At 39.3% G+C, this 17,915-nt stretch overlaps 1 protein-coding gene across 1 annotated transcript in view; it reads left to right on the plus strand.

The window, feature by feature from the left end:
• ZNF366 (zinc finger protein 366) overlaps nucleotides 1-17,313 on the plus strand; it is a 33,577-nt gene extending 16,264 nt beyond the window's left edge. The window contains exons 4-6 of the mRNA XM_081943747.1: nucleotides 2,822-3,013; nucleotides 13,856-14,030; nucleotides 15,784-17,313. Of these exons, the coding sequence (XP_081799873.1) occupies nucleotides 2,822-3,013; nucleotides 13,856-14,030; nucleotides 15,784-16,292 (876 nt within the window). The 3' untranslated portion in view covers nucleotides 16,293-17,313. The remainder of the gene's footprint in view (nucleotides 1-2,821; nucleotides 3,014-13,855; nucleotides 14,031-15,783) is intronic.
• The last annotated feature ends 602 nt before the right edge of the window (nucleotides 17,314-17,915 follow it).

The raw sequence follows: 17,915 nt of genomic DNA on the forward strand, positions 1-17,915 counted from the left end.
CCGCGCGACTGTAAATAGTATCATTTGTCTATAAAATTGTTATAAGTACACCTCTGCATAACACTGTATCCTTATTAACGTATAAGAGAATAAAAAAAGAAAGAAATGTGGATCAATTTACAACAAAGAATAGCTTTATTAACTGTAGCAGAAAAGATTTAAAGGAGCACAGGATTTAAAGGAACACAATATTAAAAAAAAAACTTTAACCTGCAAAACAAAAATATATAAAATAATTTGAGCTGAGCCCCCCTTTACGGAGCCTCGCGCCCCCCCCTGGGGGGGGCGCCCCACTATTTGAGAAGCACTGCCTTAAAGGGAAAAGAAGTGAACCCAAACCCCAAGGTTTGCAAAGATAGATTCCTTTTCCACTGTGGTTGAGCCAAAGTGAATAGTCTCAGCTGCCCAACGGAGGAGATGATCTGGATGACAAGCACAGCCAATTCAGGTTTGGCATACATACCACATGTGGAAGACACTTGAGGCTCCAACTTTGCCCACATATCTGGTAGAAAGCTTCACAGAATCCAAAAGATCTGAGCATGTCCCAATAGATCAAGCAGAGAGGACATGCTTTGCAAGATCCATCTGCAAAAGGATGAGTTCAAGAGAAGTTGTGCCTTGGCCATGAAAAGCAGCTGTGTGATCTTCAACCAGTCACTCTCTCTTAGCCCATCTCACCTCACAGGGGTTTTGTGAAGAAAAAAGAAATAGAAAGAGGATGTATTGAATGTTTGCTCCCTTGAGTTATTTTTTAAAATACTAAAGATGGGATATAAATAAATACAAAAATAACATAAAATAATAAAGGACCTACTTTGATAGGTGCCAGAGAGTGGACCTCCTCTGCCTTGATACCCACTTTATAGAACATTCTCCCTCCTGAAGCTAGATTAACTCCATTCCTATTAATGTTCAGAAAATCCATCAAGACCTAGTTTTGTCTAGGGAGGGAAAGAGAGGGAGAGAGAGGGGTAGAGAGGGAGGGAAGGAGAGAGAGAGAGAGAGAGAGAGAGAGAGAGAGAGAAAGAGAAAGAGAAAGAGAAAGAGAGAGAGAAGGATATTTTAAAACTTATAGCCATGACCACCAGAAGTGAATACTATCCATTTGGATAGTATTTCCTATGGTGATCCTGTGAATTAAAACAATAATTATTTGAGAGAATCAGGCAGTAGGATATGATAACATTCCAAATATGTTCTGTAATAATTGAATTAAAATAAATATTCATTATAGAAACAGGTAATTGTGAGTGATAATTAAATTGCTTCTACTTTTGATTTATAGAATAATTTTAAAGTAGAATTGATGGATTCATGTGAAAAAAGTATGAAAGCTTAGGGACAATAATACTATAATTCTCATTAGTCAGTATTATTTTCTAACTCTAGTTATGAGTTTTTGAGCCAAGGTAAAAAGTTTATTTCTTTTTATATTGTACTTTTGCAATAACAACAACAACAACAGCAACCAAAAACGAGCAGAATTTGAGCTATTTTAGCACAAAGACTTGTGACATTTCTCAATACTGTGGGAAGTTTTATATTTTATTCCTAACACTGTCTCCATTTTCCCTTAAACATTAGCAGAATCCATGTTACTCCTCTGAATAATTGACAGTCAAGCTGAAACTAAGTTAATCAAGTAAAAATAGCAAATGGGGGAAAAACGTTTCCTCAGATTTCCTTAAACCGCCAAATAACTATCCAGACCTAGTCCGCATATCAAAGGAGAAAGTCTGTAAACACAGAGGAACTGCATGTTTCCAAAAATAAACATAATAGATGACCTGTACCTACCCACACCCATCAAGTGTCACCTTAGAATCAACATGTACACACTTCCATACCCAGAACAAGATTCCCTATAAAACAACTCTTCTGTACTCCATTTTTCTATAGCTGCCCCCGTAGGCAAACCTCTGCTTTTAGAAATAAATAATTCTCTTTCCTCACAGTTTTCTGGAGTTCATTTTTATTTATTCTTGTGCAACTCTGGCTTAAGTTGGAGCTCCAAATTATTTTTCTGAGAATACTCTACTAATTTATTTAATATGTTTATTTTTCAGAAACTAAAAAACTAGCCAGCATAATACATAGCAGTCTTATCTGATCTGCCATCCATAGTTCATTTTATTTATTTATTTCATCAAGAATGGATTAGATAACAGATATAAGTATAAACATGATTATGAATACATGAAATGAATACGAATACAAGGGAATATCGGTTCTGTAGTTCTGATTTGTTCTGATACAAGGGAAATCAGGTTCTGATTTCAAATTAATTAAATTTGGGTACATTTCCAAAATAATGCTTGGTACACAGACACCAAATGCTACCACCAGAACTAGAAACATATTAATAAGAAGTCATGAAAAAGAAGTAACATCTTGATATATGTAACAGGTGAGTTATTAAAACGTTTGAATTAGCATATCATTGGCTGGAGTGGACATATTTCTTCGTTTTTTTTTCCCCACCAGACATTATTATTGCAAACTAAAGGACAATCATGATCACAGAACTGAAATAAAAAGCAACCCTAGTAAAAACCAAGATCAAATTTAAAATAGAAAAAAGGGGGTTAGGAATCATCGCTTAGAAAGAAAGAAAGAAAGAAATTTAATTTGTTAGCCGCACCCTCTCCGCAAGGGACTCGGGGCGGCGTACAATAAAATATACATACATACATATAAACATAAAAATACACACATATACATACATATACATACATGCATGGAGGAGGTAATAATTAAAAATACATTACATTAATAATAATAAAAATAATAAAAATACTTCATTCTTATGTTTTTCAAGGGTGTGAAAGAGCACAAGTGTGGAATCTGTGGCCGGGAGTTTACGCTACTTGCCAATATGAAAAGACATGTCTTAATTCACACCAATATCAGAGCCTACCAATGCCACCTCTGCTTTAAAAGTTTTGTGCAGAAACAAACTCTCAAAGCCCATATGATTGTCCATTCAGACGTCAAACCTTTCAAGTGTAAGGTGAGTATTTCTTACTTAGGTACATAATCAAATGAACAAAAAGGTAACAAAATGTTTTTTTTTAAAGTCACTGGTGGAGAAGGAACTGAGACATTCATTTTAAGTTGCATGATAAACAGCAAAGACAACTTGTCATAAATATTATTATGTCTGTGGTTAGCTGACATTTGTACTAATAGAGATATGTAAATATCAATATTATTGAATTCAGAGCACATAGATGATTTAATAAGACCTCAAAATAGCTCTTTTCATACATCATCATACAAACCAGTATGATTCACTTTCAAGATGCCCCACATCTGCTTTCCTATGCTTGCTGGTAAGTTTGACTCTTTTAAAAGGAAGGAGATAAATTCATGTTTAAGAAAATTAGAATGAAGACAGTTTGTCGAGCTGTACCACACAGCATTTGTTTCCAATAACTCTCACCATGGTTTAAATAGGGGGCTCCAACCTTGGCAACTTTAAGCCTGGCTGGGGAATTCTGGGAGTTGAAGTTTGCCAGACTTAAGGATGCCAAGGTTGGAGACCCCTGATTTAAATCTAACCAATAAGTCCTCCACTTTGGTGTGAATTTGGAGTTTACAGGAACTACTGTACTTTCAACCAACCATTGTTCAGAGAAAGCTAGCCAATACCAGAACACTAAAAAGGCAAGCCAGTCATTGTTCACTTACTGTCCATGCCTGGGCATCCTCCCTTCCCAGCACTCAAATAATCAACAACAGCCCCTCCCTCACTCTTTTCCACAAAAATTAAAAAATATTTGTTCGGTATTTAATGGTGCTATTATTCTAGCAAGGCCTGAAAAATGCTTTGTCCAAGAAAATCCTGATTATGGATCAAGTCAGCAAACCTACATTTGAAATCCCAAAGGTGCTTTTTCAAGAGGCAACTGGACTTTCTGGTTTTTCTTTGAAGACAGTTCACTTCTCATCCAAGAAGGCTGGATGAGAAGTGAACAGGATAAGAGTCACATGTAGATGACATTAAAAAAAAGCTTTTCCCCAAACACAGCACTGTGGAAATAAACTTAGGATATTACAGCAGATCATTGCTAATTTGCTATTAACATTGTGTGGCAGGATAGAGATCTATAAAGCAACAGTAGCAGGAGAAAGTCAGCGCATTGCTTCTCAACCTTAGCAACTATAAGACTCCCACTTCCAGAATTCCCCGTCTAACATGGGAGTTCATTCTTCACTATTAGAAAAGAGACATCAGTGAATCTTAAGCTAACATATTTATGAACTTTCTTCCTTATCATCTGGTGTGAGTGATCTTTAAGTATTTAAAAGAAGTATTTAAAAGAAACAAACCTGAGCAATTTCTCATATCAAAAGGTTGGGAGCAGAAGCAGAACTACTATTTTACTAATAACAAAAGAAGTACTTATACTAGACCAGGATAATCCACTTCTTGTGGTTGTCATTCAGTGCCAATCCACAGCTAAGGTCAACAGAACAAGCAGTGGTTTCTTTGGGACATTTGAGGAAGTTGCAAACAGCTGCCATGCATAATTTGCCAGGTAAAGCTCCACTCCTATTCTGGACTGTGGCCTGACATTCAAATCTACAATACAAGAAATGAAACCTACATAGACATGGTTATACTATTAATTTGATTTTCCAAAAAATATTCACTTCTGGAATACATAGGCAAAGAGAAATATTATATACTACTTAGCATGATCAATAGATAATGTTAATCTGTTATGTAGGTGATAATTCAATTTTTCCCCACTTTTCTGGAGATGAAGTGGACTCACGAAATAGAGTTTCATTGTGTCATTCTTTGACTCTTCTGTTGCTACACTAAATCAGCTTTCTCCACTCTTCTGCAGTGTTGGGTTTGCTGTTCCCAGAATTCTAAGCATTTAAGGCCATGTTTGATAGGCATTCTGGGAGCTACAGTTACAATATATTTATCAAATATCAAATAGGAGAAGACGGACTGAAATGAGGGAGCATTAAAACTGGAATGTAGACTTTGTCTTCGAATTTGGTTTTTTTCTTCATCTTGAGATTGCATTTCATAGCACTTAATGTAATTGCTAGTCTGCTGATGATAAATATATCTGACATTTGTATTGCACATTTCCTTCCAAAGGGAGGTCAAGGATATTTAACAATTTGATATACTGGCTAAACACATGAATCATTCTGTGCATGTTTTATCAATGCAAAATATCAATTATGCCTATACCTAAAGACAGAAAATATATTAGCAACACTAGAGGACACAATGTCACATTTATTAAGTAGGATAATATTAATTGAATTCCAGCATAACTCGCACAACCGTGTCAAAATGACTCTATTGCAAATGCTATTAAGTTTTCAAGGAAATAGCTGAACCTTCTGGCAAGCTGCAGAACTATCCCTCTCTTCATCTTTCATCGTCAGCACCATCTTGGGTGGCAGCTGTTTTTTATTTTATTTATTTATTTTAGTTTGTCAAACATGTAAAAGATAACAGGTATAAGTATAAACATCAATATAAACACAGTAAATGTGTATGAATAAATGGAGACAGTAGGACAGGGACGGTAGGCACAGATCTCTTAGGAGTGGGGTGAGGTCAACAGTAGACAGTAGAAGGTTGAAGCTGTAAGGGTTTGGGGATGTAACAACAGAGTCAGGTAGTGCATTCCAGGCATTGACCACTGTTGCTGAAGTCGTATTTTCTGCAATCGAATTTGGAGCGGTTTACCTTGAGTTTGTATCTATTTGCTCATGTATTATTGTGGTTGAAGCTGAAGTAGTCAGTTTTCTAAGGTAACTTTTAAAGTAAATTTTAAAGTTAAAAAAAGTAAAATTTTCTAAAGTAGTCATGTTTCTAAAAACCTCCAGTGCCACTCAATCCCCTATTTATTGAATGAGGTAAAAATCCCTTTTACCTCAACCGTGAGTTCAGGTTAGGATTGTCAGGATGAGCACGTGGCTGTAAGAAGAAGTAAATATGAGCAGTTACTAGGGCATTGGTGACCCATTTTCATCATTTCTCTCCTTCAGGAAAAGGGGAAATACATTGCAGGGATGGGATTGTCATTAGGCTTTTGTGAACAGGCCAGACTTTGCCCCTTTTCTAGCATGGTAGCTTTGACAGGTATATTTAATTCAAAACAATGGGCTGTTTTGAGTAGCAAAGTGGGCTGACACACAAAAAAATGATGGAAGATATATGAAGATTTAATAGTGCAAATACTGCAATGATATATTTGTGTCATTGATGGGATTATCATCATGAATGCATCATTTGTTCCTCATCCTGATGCTCTAAAAATATCCACTGCTTATAGTCCGGTCAAAACTAATCACTTTTTTCAGTTTTACATAGGGATTCAAGCAATAGAATGAATTACACTTACCATATGCTACCACCTTCATAAGAGAATAGCTACAAGATTGGGGAGAAGTGCTTGCCCACCTCAAAAAATAAGCAGGACCAAGGCAAAAGTTAAAATTCATATGCAAATTAAATTAATTAAACACACAGGATTGTTCTTCTTGTACCTAATCAATTCCACTTTCCAGGGTATTAAACATTGTATCATAAATTGGGAAAATAATAGTCCTACTGTATATTCTGCAGTGATCAGGTTCTTTGAGTATTATATCCAGGGGTGTGCATCAAAGATAAGAAATGTTCAGGCACACTAGAGGAGGTGCAAAGAAAGGCCATGAAGAGGGTTAAGGACAGGAAGCAAAATTATGCAGGGGGCCACTGGGATAGGATAATAAAACAGCATTTCCCCCCCCCCTCCAAACACCATGCGGCCATGATGGCGAACCTATGGCACGCAGAGCCCTCTTCGTGGGCACGACAGCCATTGCCCCAGCCAAGCTCCACTGTGCATGCACGTGCACCTCCCGCTGGTCAGCTGGTTTTTGGGTCTCTGCCATGCATGTGGAGAGATGCATGCATGGGAGGTGCTCACGTTGCATTTTGGGGCCTTGTGCAGCACCCTTGTGCCCCATTTTGGCTTCCAGGTTGGTGCAGGAGGACATCCAGGGCCAAAATGGGGTACGAGGGGCATGCCCCCCATGCCCCATTTGGGGCCTGGAAAGCCTCCTGCACCAACCTGAAAGCCAAAAATGGACAAGGGGGGGCAGGGTGCATCCGTGTGGGGGCATGGGTGGGTCGTGTGCATATGCGTGGGGGGGCAGGGCAAACACGGGGGCAGTCAGGCATGCATGCATAGGGAGTGGAGGGATGCACACGGGGGGTTGGCATGCAATGACAGAAAGGTTAACCATCACTGCCATATGGTGTCAGAAGTAATCCATGGTATGTTCACTATCATCCTGAAATGAGATAATGGTTTTAATTAGAGGGGGGCAAATTTAATCTGAATGGGACAGAAAAAAATGCTAATAATGAAAAGAAGGGAATGGTGGGCTTTCCTTTGCTGGAGTTGTTCACAGAAAGGCTAAACAACTGTCTTTAGAGATGTTTTAAACCAGATTCCCGTACTGGAATGAGAACTAACGTCCTATCTAAAGTCCTAAATGCCCTTTTCCAAGGCTTTGATTCTATGATAATCACTCACACCTTGGGGGAACTTTAGAAAGCCGTATGAAACTCTGATGTTTGCCTTTGAAGTAGACAGTTGGGAAACAGAAAGCACAAGATATACTGCAACTGTAGTTTACTATATTGATAGATGCTATAATAGCAGCATTTTCAACGCCTGATAGCATTTATGCTTCCTTCTTACACTAAACAAGGTCCGTCGTGAGTTTCTTTCTTGCAATTTTCTGTTTTCCTTGTCTAATTTAATGTTTTGTTACCTACTTTTTTGTGGACATTTCTGTTCTCTACTAAACATGAAACCTCAAGTAATGTCTTAACTATAGAAAAACCAGAAAATAATCAGCCTTTTGAATATATCTATATTGCACCAATTAACTTTGTCAAATAATTAAGAAGGATGGTGGCTTATGCAGAGATAAACTGGATATCCAGTGTTTGGGGGGCAATTTCTGAGACTCCAAAAACCTTGCACAGTCCATTCATAATGCCTACTTGGAATCTACCTGGCTGTGCACTTCAAGCAATTCCAGGCAGCTGGGCATAACCACTGCAGCTGTTCCATAGCAGTTTAAAGCAATACTATGACAGGAATACTTACAATGACTTTTAATTGGAGAGGGATCTAGATAGCCAACATTGCTGCTGCCATCAAAGTTATCCATTGTTAGCAAACTCACCATGGTCTACTGGTATGAGAAGATGCATACTATATCAATATCGATTCTTATCTAGAATGTCCTCAATCCTGGATTGGGACTAATGTTTTTAAAAGTATAATTTTATCACTTTAAAAACAATATTTTTTGTATTACTTCTTATATAAGGTACTTATATCCTTGTGCATCATGCATTGGATAAAGATATCTGTGCAGGAGGGAAGAGGAGAGCGATGGCTCAGTAGTTAAGATACTGGGTTTGTTGGCTAGAAAATTAACAGTCCAGGTTTGAGACCTGAGCACCACGTGACGGGGCAAGTTCCCATTATGCACCACCTCCTGCCCACCTAGCAATACAATACAATACAATACAATACAATACAATACAATACAATACAATAATACAATAGTAGAGTTGGAAGGGACCTTGGAGGTCTTCTAGTCCAACCCCCTGCCTAGGCAGGAAACCCTATACCGTTTCAGACAAATAGCTATCCAACATCTTCTTAAAGACTTCCAGTGTTGGGGCATTCACAACTTCTGGAGGCAAGCTGTTCCACTGATTAATTGTTCTCACTGTCAGGAAATTTCTCCTCAGTTCTAAGTTGCTTCTCTCCTTGATTAGTTTCCACCCATTGCTTCTTGTTCTACCCTCAGGTGCTTTGGAGAATAGTTTGACTCCCTCTTCTTTGTGGCAACCTCTGAGATATTGGAATAATGCTATCATGTCTCCCCTAGTCCTTCTTTCTCTTAAGCTAAACATACCCAGTTCCTGCAACCGTTCTTCATATGTTTTAGTCTCCAGTCCCCTAATCATCTTTGTTGCTCTTCTCTGCACTCTTTCTAGAGTCTCCACATCTTTTTTACATCGTGGCGACCAGAACTGAATGCAGTATTCCAAGTGTGGCCTTACCAAGGCATTATAAAGTGGTATTAACACTTCACGTGATCTTGATTCTATCCCTCTGTTGATGCAGCCTAGAACTGTGTTGGCTTTTTTGGCAGCTGCTGCACACTGCTGGCTCATATTTAAATGGTTGTCCACTAGGACTCCAAGATCCCTTTCACAGTTACTACTACTGAGTAAGGTATCACCTATACTGTACCTGTGCATTCCGTTTTTGTTGCCTAAATGTAGAACCTTACTCTTTTCACCATTGAATTTCATTTTATTAGATAGTGCCCAATGTTCAAGTTTGTCAAGATCCTTCTGTATCTTAAGCCTATCTTCTGGAGTGTTGGCTATTCCTGCCAGCTTGGTATCATCTGCAAATTTGATGAGTTCCCCATTTATTCCCTCATCCAAATCATTGATGAAGATGTTGAAGAGTACTGGGCCTAAAACAGAGCCTTGGGGTACTCCACTGCATACTTCCCTCCATGTAGATGCAGTTCCATTGAGAACTACACGTTGAGTGCGGTTGGTCAGCCAGTTACCAATCCATCTGGTGGTGATGCTGTCTAACCCACGCAATTTGAAAGCATATGCATATGCAAGTAGATAAATAGGTACCACTTTGTTAAGAAGGTAGCAGTGTTCCATGTGTCTTGACATGCTAGTCACGTGACCATGGAAGGGTCTTTGGACAACGCTGGCTCCCTGGGCTAAACAATGGAGATGAACATCGCCCCCTAGAGTCAAACATAACTGGACTTTTACCTTTTTGCAGGAGGGGAAAAAAGCATAGAATCAGCCATTTGATCTTTGTTGCACTGAATGGTCAGATCAGTGGTCCCCAAACTTGGCAACTTAAAGACTTGTGGACACTAACTCCAAGAATTCTCCAGCCAGCTATGTGGACTTCAACTCCCAGCTATGCTGGCTGGAGAATTCTGGGAGTTGAAGTCCACAAATCTTAAAGTTGCCAAGTTTGGGGACCTCTGGGTCAGATGGAGACAAAACTAAGATAGTCAATAGAGGGAAGGAAATCCCATGGAATTATTTTAAACCCTGAGCGTTTTGTTCCTGAAGAGTTTCAACAGGCAGAAACTGGCCACTTGGAGAAGGGGATCGGCCTGCTTTCAAGAACCCCTGGAGAATTGGCGCTGTTTGGCTGGCCTTCAGCAAGTTCAGGCAGTGACCAGATAGCCGCTTTTTGGCACCATGCTCCTCCTGAACAGAAGGAAGGATATCGCTGTATGAGCGGCTTGCTTAACAATGGCTTGCATGTCCCCAGGGAATGGCCTGCAAATAGATTTCATCTTGCTTTCTCTTGTACTTTTCGGAGCTTCCTGTTTTCTCACGGCCTTTTTGGACACTTTGCAGTCTTTCTCCCTCTCCCTCTCTCTCTCTCTTACTTTCAGGAAAGGAACACCCTTCTTCTTAAACTGTCTTTTTAAAAAGAAGAAAGAAAACAAGGGTAAGAGAGCACAGCAGTGGCCTTTCTACCTCTCTGCAGGCTTGGGCTTTCTTGGACTTGTTTCTCAGAGCAAAACAAAACAGCCTGCTTTCCTACAGAGCTGATCACAAAGACCAGATGTGGCCTCAGGGTAGAAGAAAGACTCTGTCGCGAATATTTCCTCATTACTGGGATTTTTTTTTCCTCTCCAAGGAGCAGCGCTATCTGCAGCATCTCATACTAATCCAGCCAGAAATTGCAGTGTTTAGCTTACAAATAATTACACAAACTTTGTTTCCAAGTGCACCCATGTAGCTAATGCTTGAATACACTGAAACAACTGTCCCCCATCCATGTCAATACACACATGCGTACACGTGTAACAACCCCTCCCCACCCACAAACACATGTCCTTTGCTGTTGACTCATCTTAACTGTTGTCAAACATTTGAGATTCTTTGTTTGCTAATTTGCAAAAGGTTTATAGTTCCAGACTGTTCAGGCTGATGCTAGAAAGAGTCTTTATTCTATAATTGCTAGAGCAGGGGTGGGTTCCTGCCAGTTCTAGCATCTTCTATAAAAGAGGTTCCACAAATCTACAGTGCCGTTTAGAACCGGTTCCAGCTCCCTCCCCCCGCTCGTCTGCACATCATCAAGATAAAGAGCAAGAGGAGGAATTCTGGGAGTTGAAGTCCACAAGTCTTAAAGCTGTCACTTTTGAACACCCCCAGTTTTTTTTCTAAAGGGTTAGGGGTGCAAGGGTCTTGTAACTTGACAGCTTTAAGACTTGCACACTTCAATGCCAGAGTCTCTGAGCCAACATTTTGGTTGCTAAGCAAGAGCGTTGTTAAGTGAGTTTCACCACATTTTACAAGTTGACCATGCCCACCCAGTCACATGGCTGACAAGCCTCTCCCACTCGGTCACATGGCTGGCAAGCCACTCCCACCCAGTCACATGGCCAGCAAGCCATTCCCAGAAAGCAGGCCACATCTACAGAAGAGGTTCTAAAAAATTTTGAAACCCACCACTGTGCTAGAGTAATCTTTTCTAAAATAGAATGCTGAATTATATTCAGCAATGTCCCTCAAAATGTACTGAACAACCTGGGACAACTTTTATGATAACCATGGTGTTCCATCATAAGCGACTAATTTGTCCAAAATGTGCTTGGGTTAATTTCAGTGGTGAAGCAAAGTGAAGACTTCATGGTTTAGCATTTAAGAAGGGCCTCAAATAACCTTTAAGAGAATGGTAAATAATCAGGAAAGCAGCAGAAGATGGTGCCAAATGTTCACAAAGATATATCAAGTTATTCCATGACTGATGTTGCTTGGCACAGCATCTTTTTTCCTTTCCTCCATTTTAAACAACATTTCATAGCAATAGGACTGATTAGAATGGCTTGTCTATAAATAATAGAATAGAATAACAGAGTTGGAAGGGACCTTGGAGGTCTTCTAGTCCAACCCCCTGCTTAGGCAGAAACTCTACACCATTTCAGACAAATGGTTATCCAATCTCTTCTTAAAAACTTCCAGTGTTGGAAGTTCACAGCTTTTGGAGGCAAGTCATTCCATTCATTAATTGTTCTAACTGTCAGGAAATTTCTCCTTAGTTCCAGGTTGCTTTTCTCCTTGATTAGTTTCCATCCATTGCTTCTTGTCTTGCCCTCAAGTGCTTTGGAGAATAGCTTGACTCCCTCTTCTTTGTGGCAGCTCCTGAGATATTGGAACACTGCTATTATATTTAGGATGCCTAAAATTACCCAGATATACATTGTTTCATTTTGAAAAATGTGTACCAATATGATAGTTGGCTTTGAATTGTTCTAAAAAGAATAAAAACACTACTGTTAGACTAACAAACTTCTGCTGAACAATTTATCTTCTACAAATTTGTCTAGTAGAACAGTTACCATATACTTGGGATGGAATAAAACAAGCCTTTAAAATGACAGAATTGATCTGTCATGCCAGTGGGTATAGTGTGGTTTCTATTTAAAATGTCTCAAAAGTTAACAAGCAATCAATTCATATAAAATATACAGCCTTTGTATGAACTACTCTCAGAATATTCCAACAGAAAAAGCCAACATGCATTTTACTGGTCAACTTTCCTCATTGAGCTAAACTGCTTTAGTATGATAATAGTTTTTCTCCCTTCCCTTTCTGGCTTCCCAGTAAATCCAAACGTTTGCTAAAGAGTCCATTAAATATTAGCTGGAAAGAAACATGAGCAAATCAAAGATTGAATAAGAAACAGAAACATGCTTGAAGAGGAAATACAGAACTTCCTTTTCATCTGTTTAGTTTTCCTGTAGCATTCCATGCATTTTCCCTTAAACAATAAGAATCCCAATTGTAAACACACACCATCTCCTAGAATGGTTAGCCCCCGACCTAACACATTCAGATACATTGCATTCCCATCACACCAACTTGGAATGGCAACTGGGCAGGTTGGAAGTGACAGTCCATTCAACCTTGAAGGAACAATTTCCAAAAAGATAGTTTTAGAACGAGAGCAATCTGAATACGCTTGTACAATTTCTCAAATAGGCCTAAGACAATTCAGAAACTACTCTGCAATAAACTGAGTTTGTCCTTATATTTACTCAGCCAGCCTCCGATATAAATACTTGCCTGCTATATTTATATTTTTAGGCTATAATTTTGTTTCCAGCTAAAAGAATATCCAGTTATTTCAAAGCCCCTATTCTATCCATTTTAGTGAGTACAACATTGAATTTGAATGAATGAAAGAGAAGCATATACAATTTAGCTATAAAGACATTCCTTTTTCCTTGAAGACTTATTTATTTGTGATGGTTGAGTTTCATTCATTGTAGAATGAAATTAAGTGATTTCCCCCCCCACAAAAAAATTTTTTGGATCTACACCCTATAGTTAGCACTTAGATTCATATCTCAGACTTCATCTTTTTTTGGCCATGTCAAATCTTTCCTTACTGACACATTGTAAAAAAAATACGTTGGGGTAATTTCTGTCAAGCCTCTCAGAACCAGAAGCTTCACAGGCAACAATTCCAGGACATAATTTTTGAATAATTCATTTTATTTCCAAAACTAGAAAAGCCTAATCTGACAATTTAGAGAGCTGTTCATTTTTTTGATTGAGATTAAAAGGAGGCAATAGAAGAAATGTTGCAGATTTATGATTCAGAAAGGGAAACTGCAGAACTGTGGAGAAGTTGACTTGATGTAAACAGGCTACCTCTGAAAAAACAAAGCAAAATCTCTTTGAAAAACAGATGCCTCACTTTGATTCTCATTGGTCTTTTGACAGCTGTGTGGAAAAGAATTTAACCGAATGCATAATTTAATGGGCCACATGCACTTGCATTCTGACAGCAAGCCATTCAAATGCCTCTACTGTCCCAGCAAATTCACCTTGAAGGGGAACCTCACCAGACACATGAAAGTCAAACATGGAGTCATGGAAAGAGGATTTCGTTCTCAAGGTAAAAACTGGTAACTAGGCTTATTTGCATTAAATCCAATATCATGATGACATTATTTTGCATATAGAAGTTGCTGAATTTCATTTGTGTAACAGAATCAGAATCATGTCTTTAGTTGAACCAGATTTTGCCAAATAGGAAAAGGCTCTATAGCGGGGTGTCAAACTCACGTCATCACATTGTCGTCACATGATGTATTGCGACTTTACCTCTTTTGCTAAAATGGGGGTGGGCGTGGCCAGCACGTCAGAGGTGGGCTTCTGCCAGTTCGTCCCAGATCGGGCGAACCGGTAGTGGCAGCAGTGGGAGGCTCTGCCCACCCACCCGGATGCTTCTGTGCATATGCAGAAGCATCGTGCGAGCATGCAAGAGTGAGCGAGCGCACGAGCGAACTGGTGGTAAAATAAATTGAAGCCCACCACTGCAGCATATGATGCATCCGGCCCTTGGGCCACAGGTTTGACACCCCTCAGCTATGTGGTTATGAGGTAGCAAAGTCTAACGTGGGAAGGCAAATCCTATTGACTGGGTTAGCTCATTATATTTAGCCATTGTTAGCTTAACCACATTTGTTAAATTGATTGATTTCACATACTGCACCGTCATAAACCATGGTTTACAAATTAAAATGAAATGGCTTGATTCACACATTGTGCTAAAACAAAACCTATGAAATTCAGTAAGGCTTAGTGAAGTGGGTTGAATCCAGCAATTGTAACCTGTTGAATCTGATGAAAGATGAGTATAATGCCTTGTCCTTTTGGCTAAGATTGTATAATATCTGAATCAAAAGCAGTTAATGACCTAAAACATGACTTGCTCTCAATTTTCAGATGCCCAGGTGATTTTCAGCATTGTTGGAAATCTGTGCATACAACAAAAGCCTCACGATTATTCGAGCTACAAAGACATGTTCCAATGAGAAAAAATAATAATCCTGCTCCATTAAAAATGTTGAACCCTCACTCCTGGCAGTCATAGTTAACATGTTTACTAGGTCTCTTATTGATAATGAATATTGGGAATTGGATAGGTAATCCTGGATTGACCACCACAATTGAGCCCAAAATTTCTGGTGCTCAATGAGGCAGCTAAGTCATTTTTGTCTAATTTTATAAACTTTTTTTTGCCATAGTTGCCAAGCAAATCACTGCAGTTGAATAGTTAATAACACGGCGGTAAAGTGAGTCTGGCTTTCCCATTGACTTTGCTTGTCAGAAGATCACAAAAGGTGTGCACATGACCCATGACACTGCAACAGTCATAAATATGAGCCAGTTGCCAAGCATCCAAATTTTGATCATGTGACCATCATGGGGATGTTGCAAAGGTGATAAATGGTCATAAGTTACTTTTTTCAGTGCTATTGTAACTTTGAATGATCCCTAAATGAGTGGTTGTAAACCAAAGACTACCTGTAATTAACTAACATTTGGAGGGCCAAGTGAATTTTCCAATAATGTTGGTTCCATGAATAATATAATAAAATCAAGTATTATCTATAATTTCTACAATAGGCCAAACTAAACCAATATTTCTGCTATTAAAAACTATTCAAAATTGCCAAGAAGGCCAAGTGAAATTGCAAAGAACCCCCTTTTTAGCTTCCCTACCATAAATTGCAAAATAATCATGAGACACAAGTTGAATTATTCTGCACAAAGCTGCAGATCAGAGTCACTGTAATTACAGAATTGACACGGAATGGTAAATGTATCCATTAACGCATTTGTCTTCTTCAAAAACATCCTAGGTTTTACAAGGGAACAACTGAGACTATCACAAACAGATGCCTCAAGAAGCCTAGAACAGGAAGAACCTTTTGACCTTTCCCAAAAGAACCACAGGCAAGGGCTTTCCTTTGATTCTGACAGGGAGACTGCGAAAGACAATTCAAGCCACGATGAAGAAGACAATTGCCACAGGGCAGAGCAGTATTCTCCTCGCGTGCATGACAAAGGCAGAAACAGATTGCAGGATCCTCCAAGCGAAACAGAAAATGAGGTTAAGGATTTCAGAGAGTCATACTGTGATGGAAAAGAGAAAAAGTTCAAAGACACCATTGAGGACAAACAAGAAAACCAAAGGGAGCGAAGCCAGTTAGAGAGAGACTTTGTGAATAACAACGAGGAATATCACTTCGAAAGTAATAGATTCACTCAGTCTCTATCTGACTATTTGTACTTTCAACATAGGAACAAGAGTTTGAAGGAACTGCTGGAAAGTAAAATGGAGTCACAAGCTGCTTTTCTGGGGATCTAAATGGACATCACTGAACAGATCTGTGGGGAAATGTTGGGTTTTCAGAGTTTTGGGCTAATATGAACAATAAAATTTACCAAGACTGGTAAATGATTCCAAAAATTATATAAAAAAAACCAACCCCAAACACCCTAGCAAACGTAATTTAAGACAAATATTCCTTTTGTTCTTTCAGGTTTTCTGTTTCTACACAGTAATATTTTAGAGATTAATTTAATCTGTCATTCTCTTCCCAATACCTCGTCCCAGTATTTGGACCTGGTCTGCATATTCAACAGAACAAAGTGGAAGAGTCCTGAAGAAGTAGTATAATAGATGGTATACAAGATAATCTTTTTTTTAATGTTTCCCTATGTGATAAGTTTTTTCCCATCACAACTTTTTCCCAGTCTGCACGATCCTTGTTTTTGTTTGTATATTTATTTTGCTTGCAGGAAGTGATGCACATGTGAAGCAGCCACCTGAAGTGTTTAGTCTCTAACTCAAGATACCACCATTTGATTCTGCCAGTTGTGCAGCAGCTCAGTCCAGGCCTCAGTTCCAGGCTCTTATATTCTGTCACACTCTGGCAAGGCCAAGAATCAAGAACGTGAGCAATTCTGCCTGAGATGAAGAACCCAGTTTCCTATTCCAGACACTGAAAGAATAGGCTTAGCCCAGTGGTGGGTTTCAATTTATTTTACTACCGGTTCACTCATGCGCACATATGTGCTCACGCCCTCGCATGACACTTCTGCGCATGTGCAGAAGCGTCTGCGCATGAGCAGAAGCGTCTGGGCAGGTGGGCGGAGCCTCCCACCACCACCACTACCAGTTCACCCGATCCGGGACAAACAGGCAGAAACCCATTTCTGGCTTAGACTCTTGGTGATGGTATCTGTTCTTGTTTCCTGTTTTTATACAGTAATATTATAGAGGTTAATCTTTCCTAACTCTTTCACCATAACCTGTCTAGTTTAATGACCCCATGCACTCTGCAGATAACCATTAAAGGCCTTCTTTTCATACAAAAGCTGTCAGTTATAAAATTGCTCTTTTACTAGATCAGGGGTCAGTAACCCGAGGCTTTGGAGCGCATGTGGCTCTTTCATCCCTCTGATGTGACTCCCTGTCACTAGTCGGCACCACAATTTTTAGAGAACCTTCTGGTTGGGGGTGGGTGGGAAGCATGGCGCACAAGGAGGAGACTCTATGGTGAGGGGCGGATTTTCTGGTCGGCTCCACAATTGATAGGGCTTTCAGTTAGGACAGGAAGAAAAATGATGCCACTCTAGGAGGAGACTCTATGGTGGGGGAACTGGACTTCCTTTCAGCTCCAGAATTGAACAGGGGGGTTCTGGTTAGGATCTTTGTGGCTTTGTGTGTTTTCTTTTCTGTGGGAAATGGGTCCAAATGGCTCTGGATGTTTAAAATTGCCTACCCCTGTACTAGATCAATATATCCTACCATGAGAGAAAGAATTTCAGTTCTGGAAGGGTTTTGTTTTGTTTTTTTATAATACAGTTTTGTATTGTTTGGCTTTTTGTGGGAACATGGATTTGCCTGTGCTGATTCCTGGCAACTGCCTGGACAAATCATTGAAGTTGTCTTGCAAGATTTTTGAAACTGGTTTGCAACTGCCAC

Source organism: Natrix helvetica (assembly GCF_964273705.1).
Source record: "Natrix helvetica genome assembly, chromosome: 2".
In the NCBI taxonomy this organism is placed as follows: domain Eukaryota; kingdom Metazoa; phylum Chordata; class Lepidosauria; order Squamata; family Natricidae; genus Natrix; species Natrix helvetica.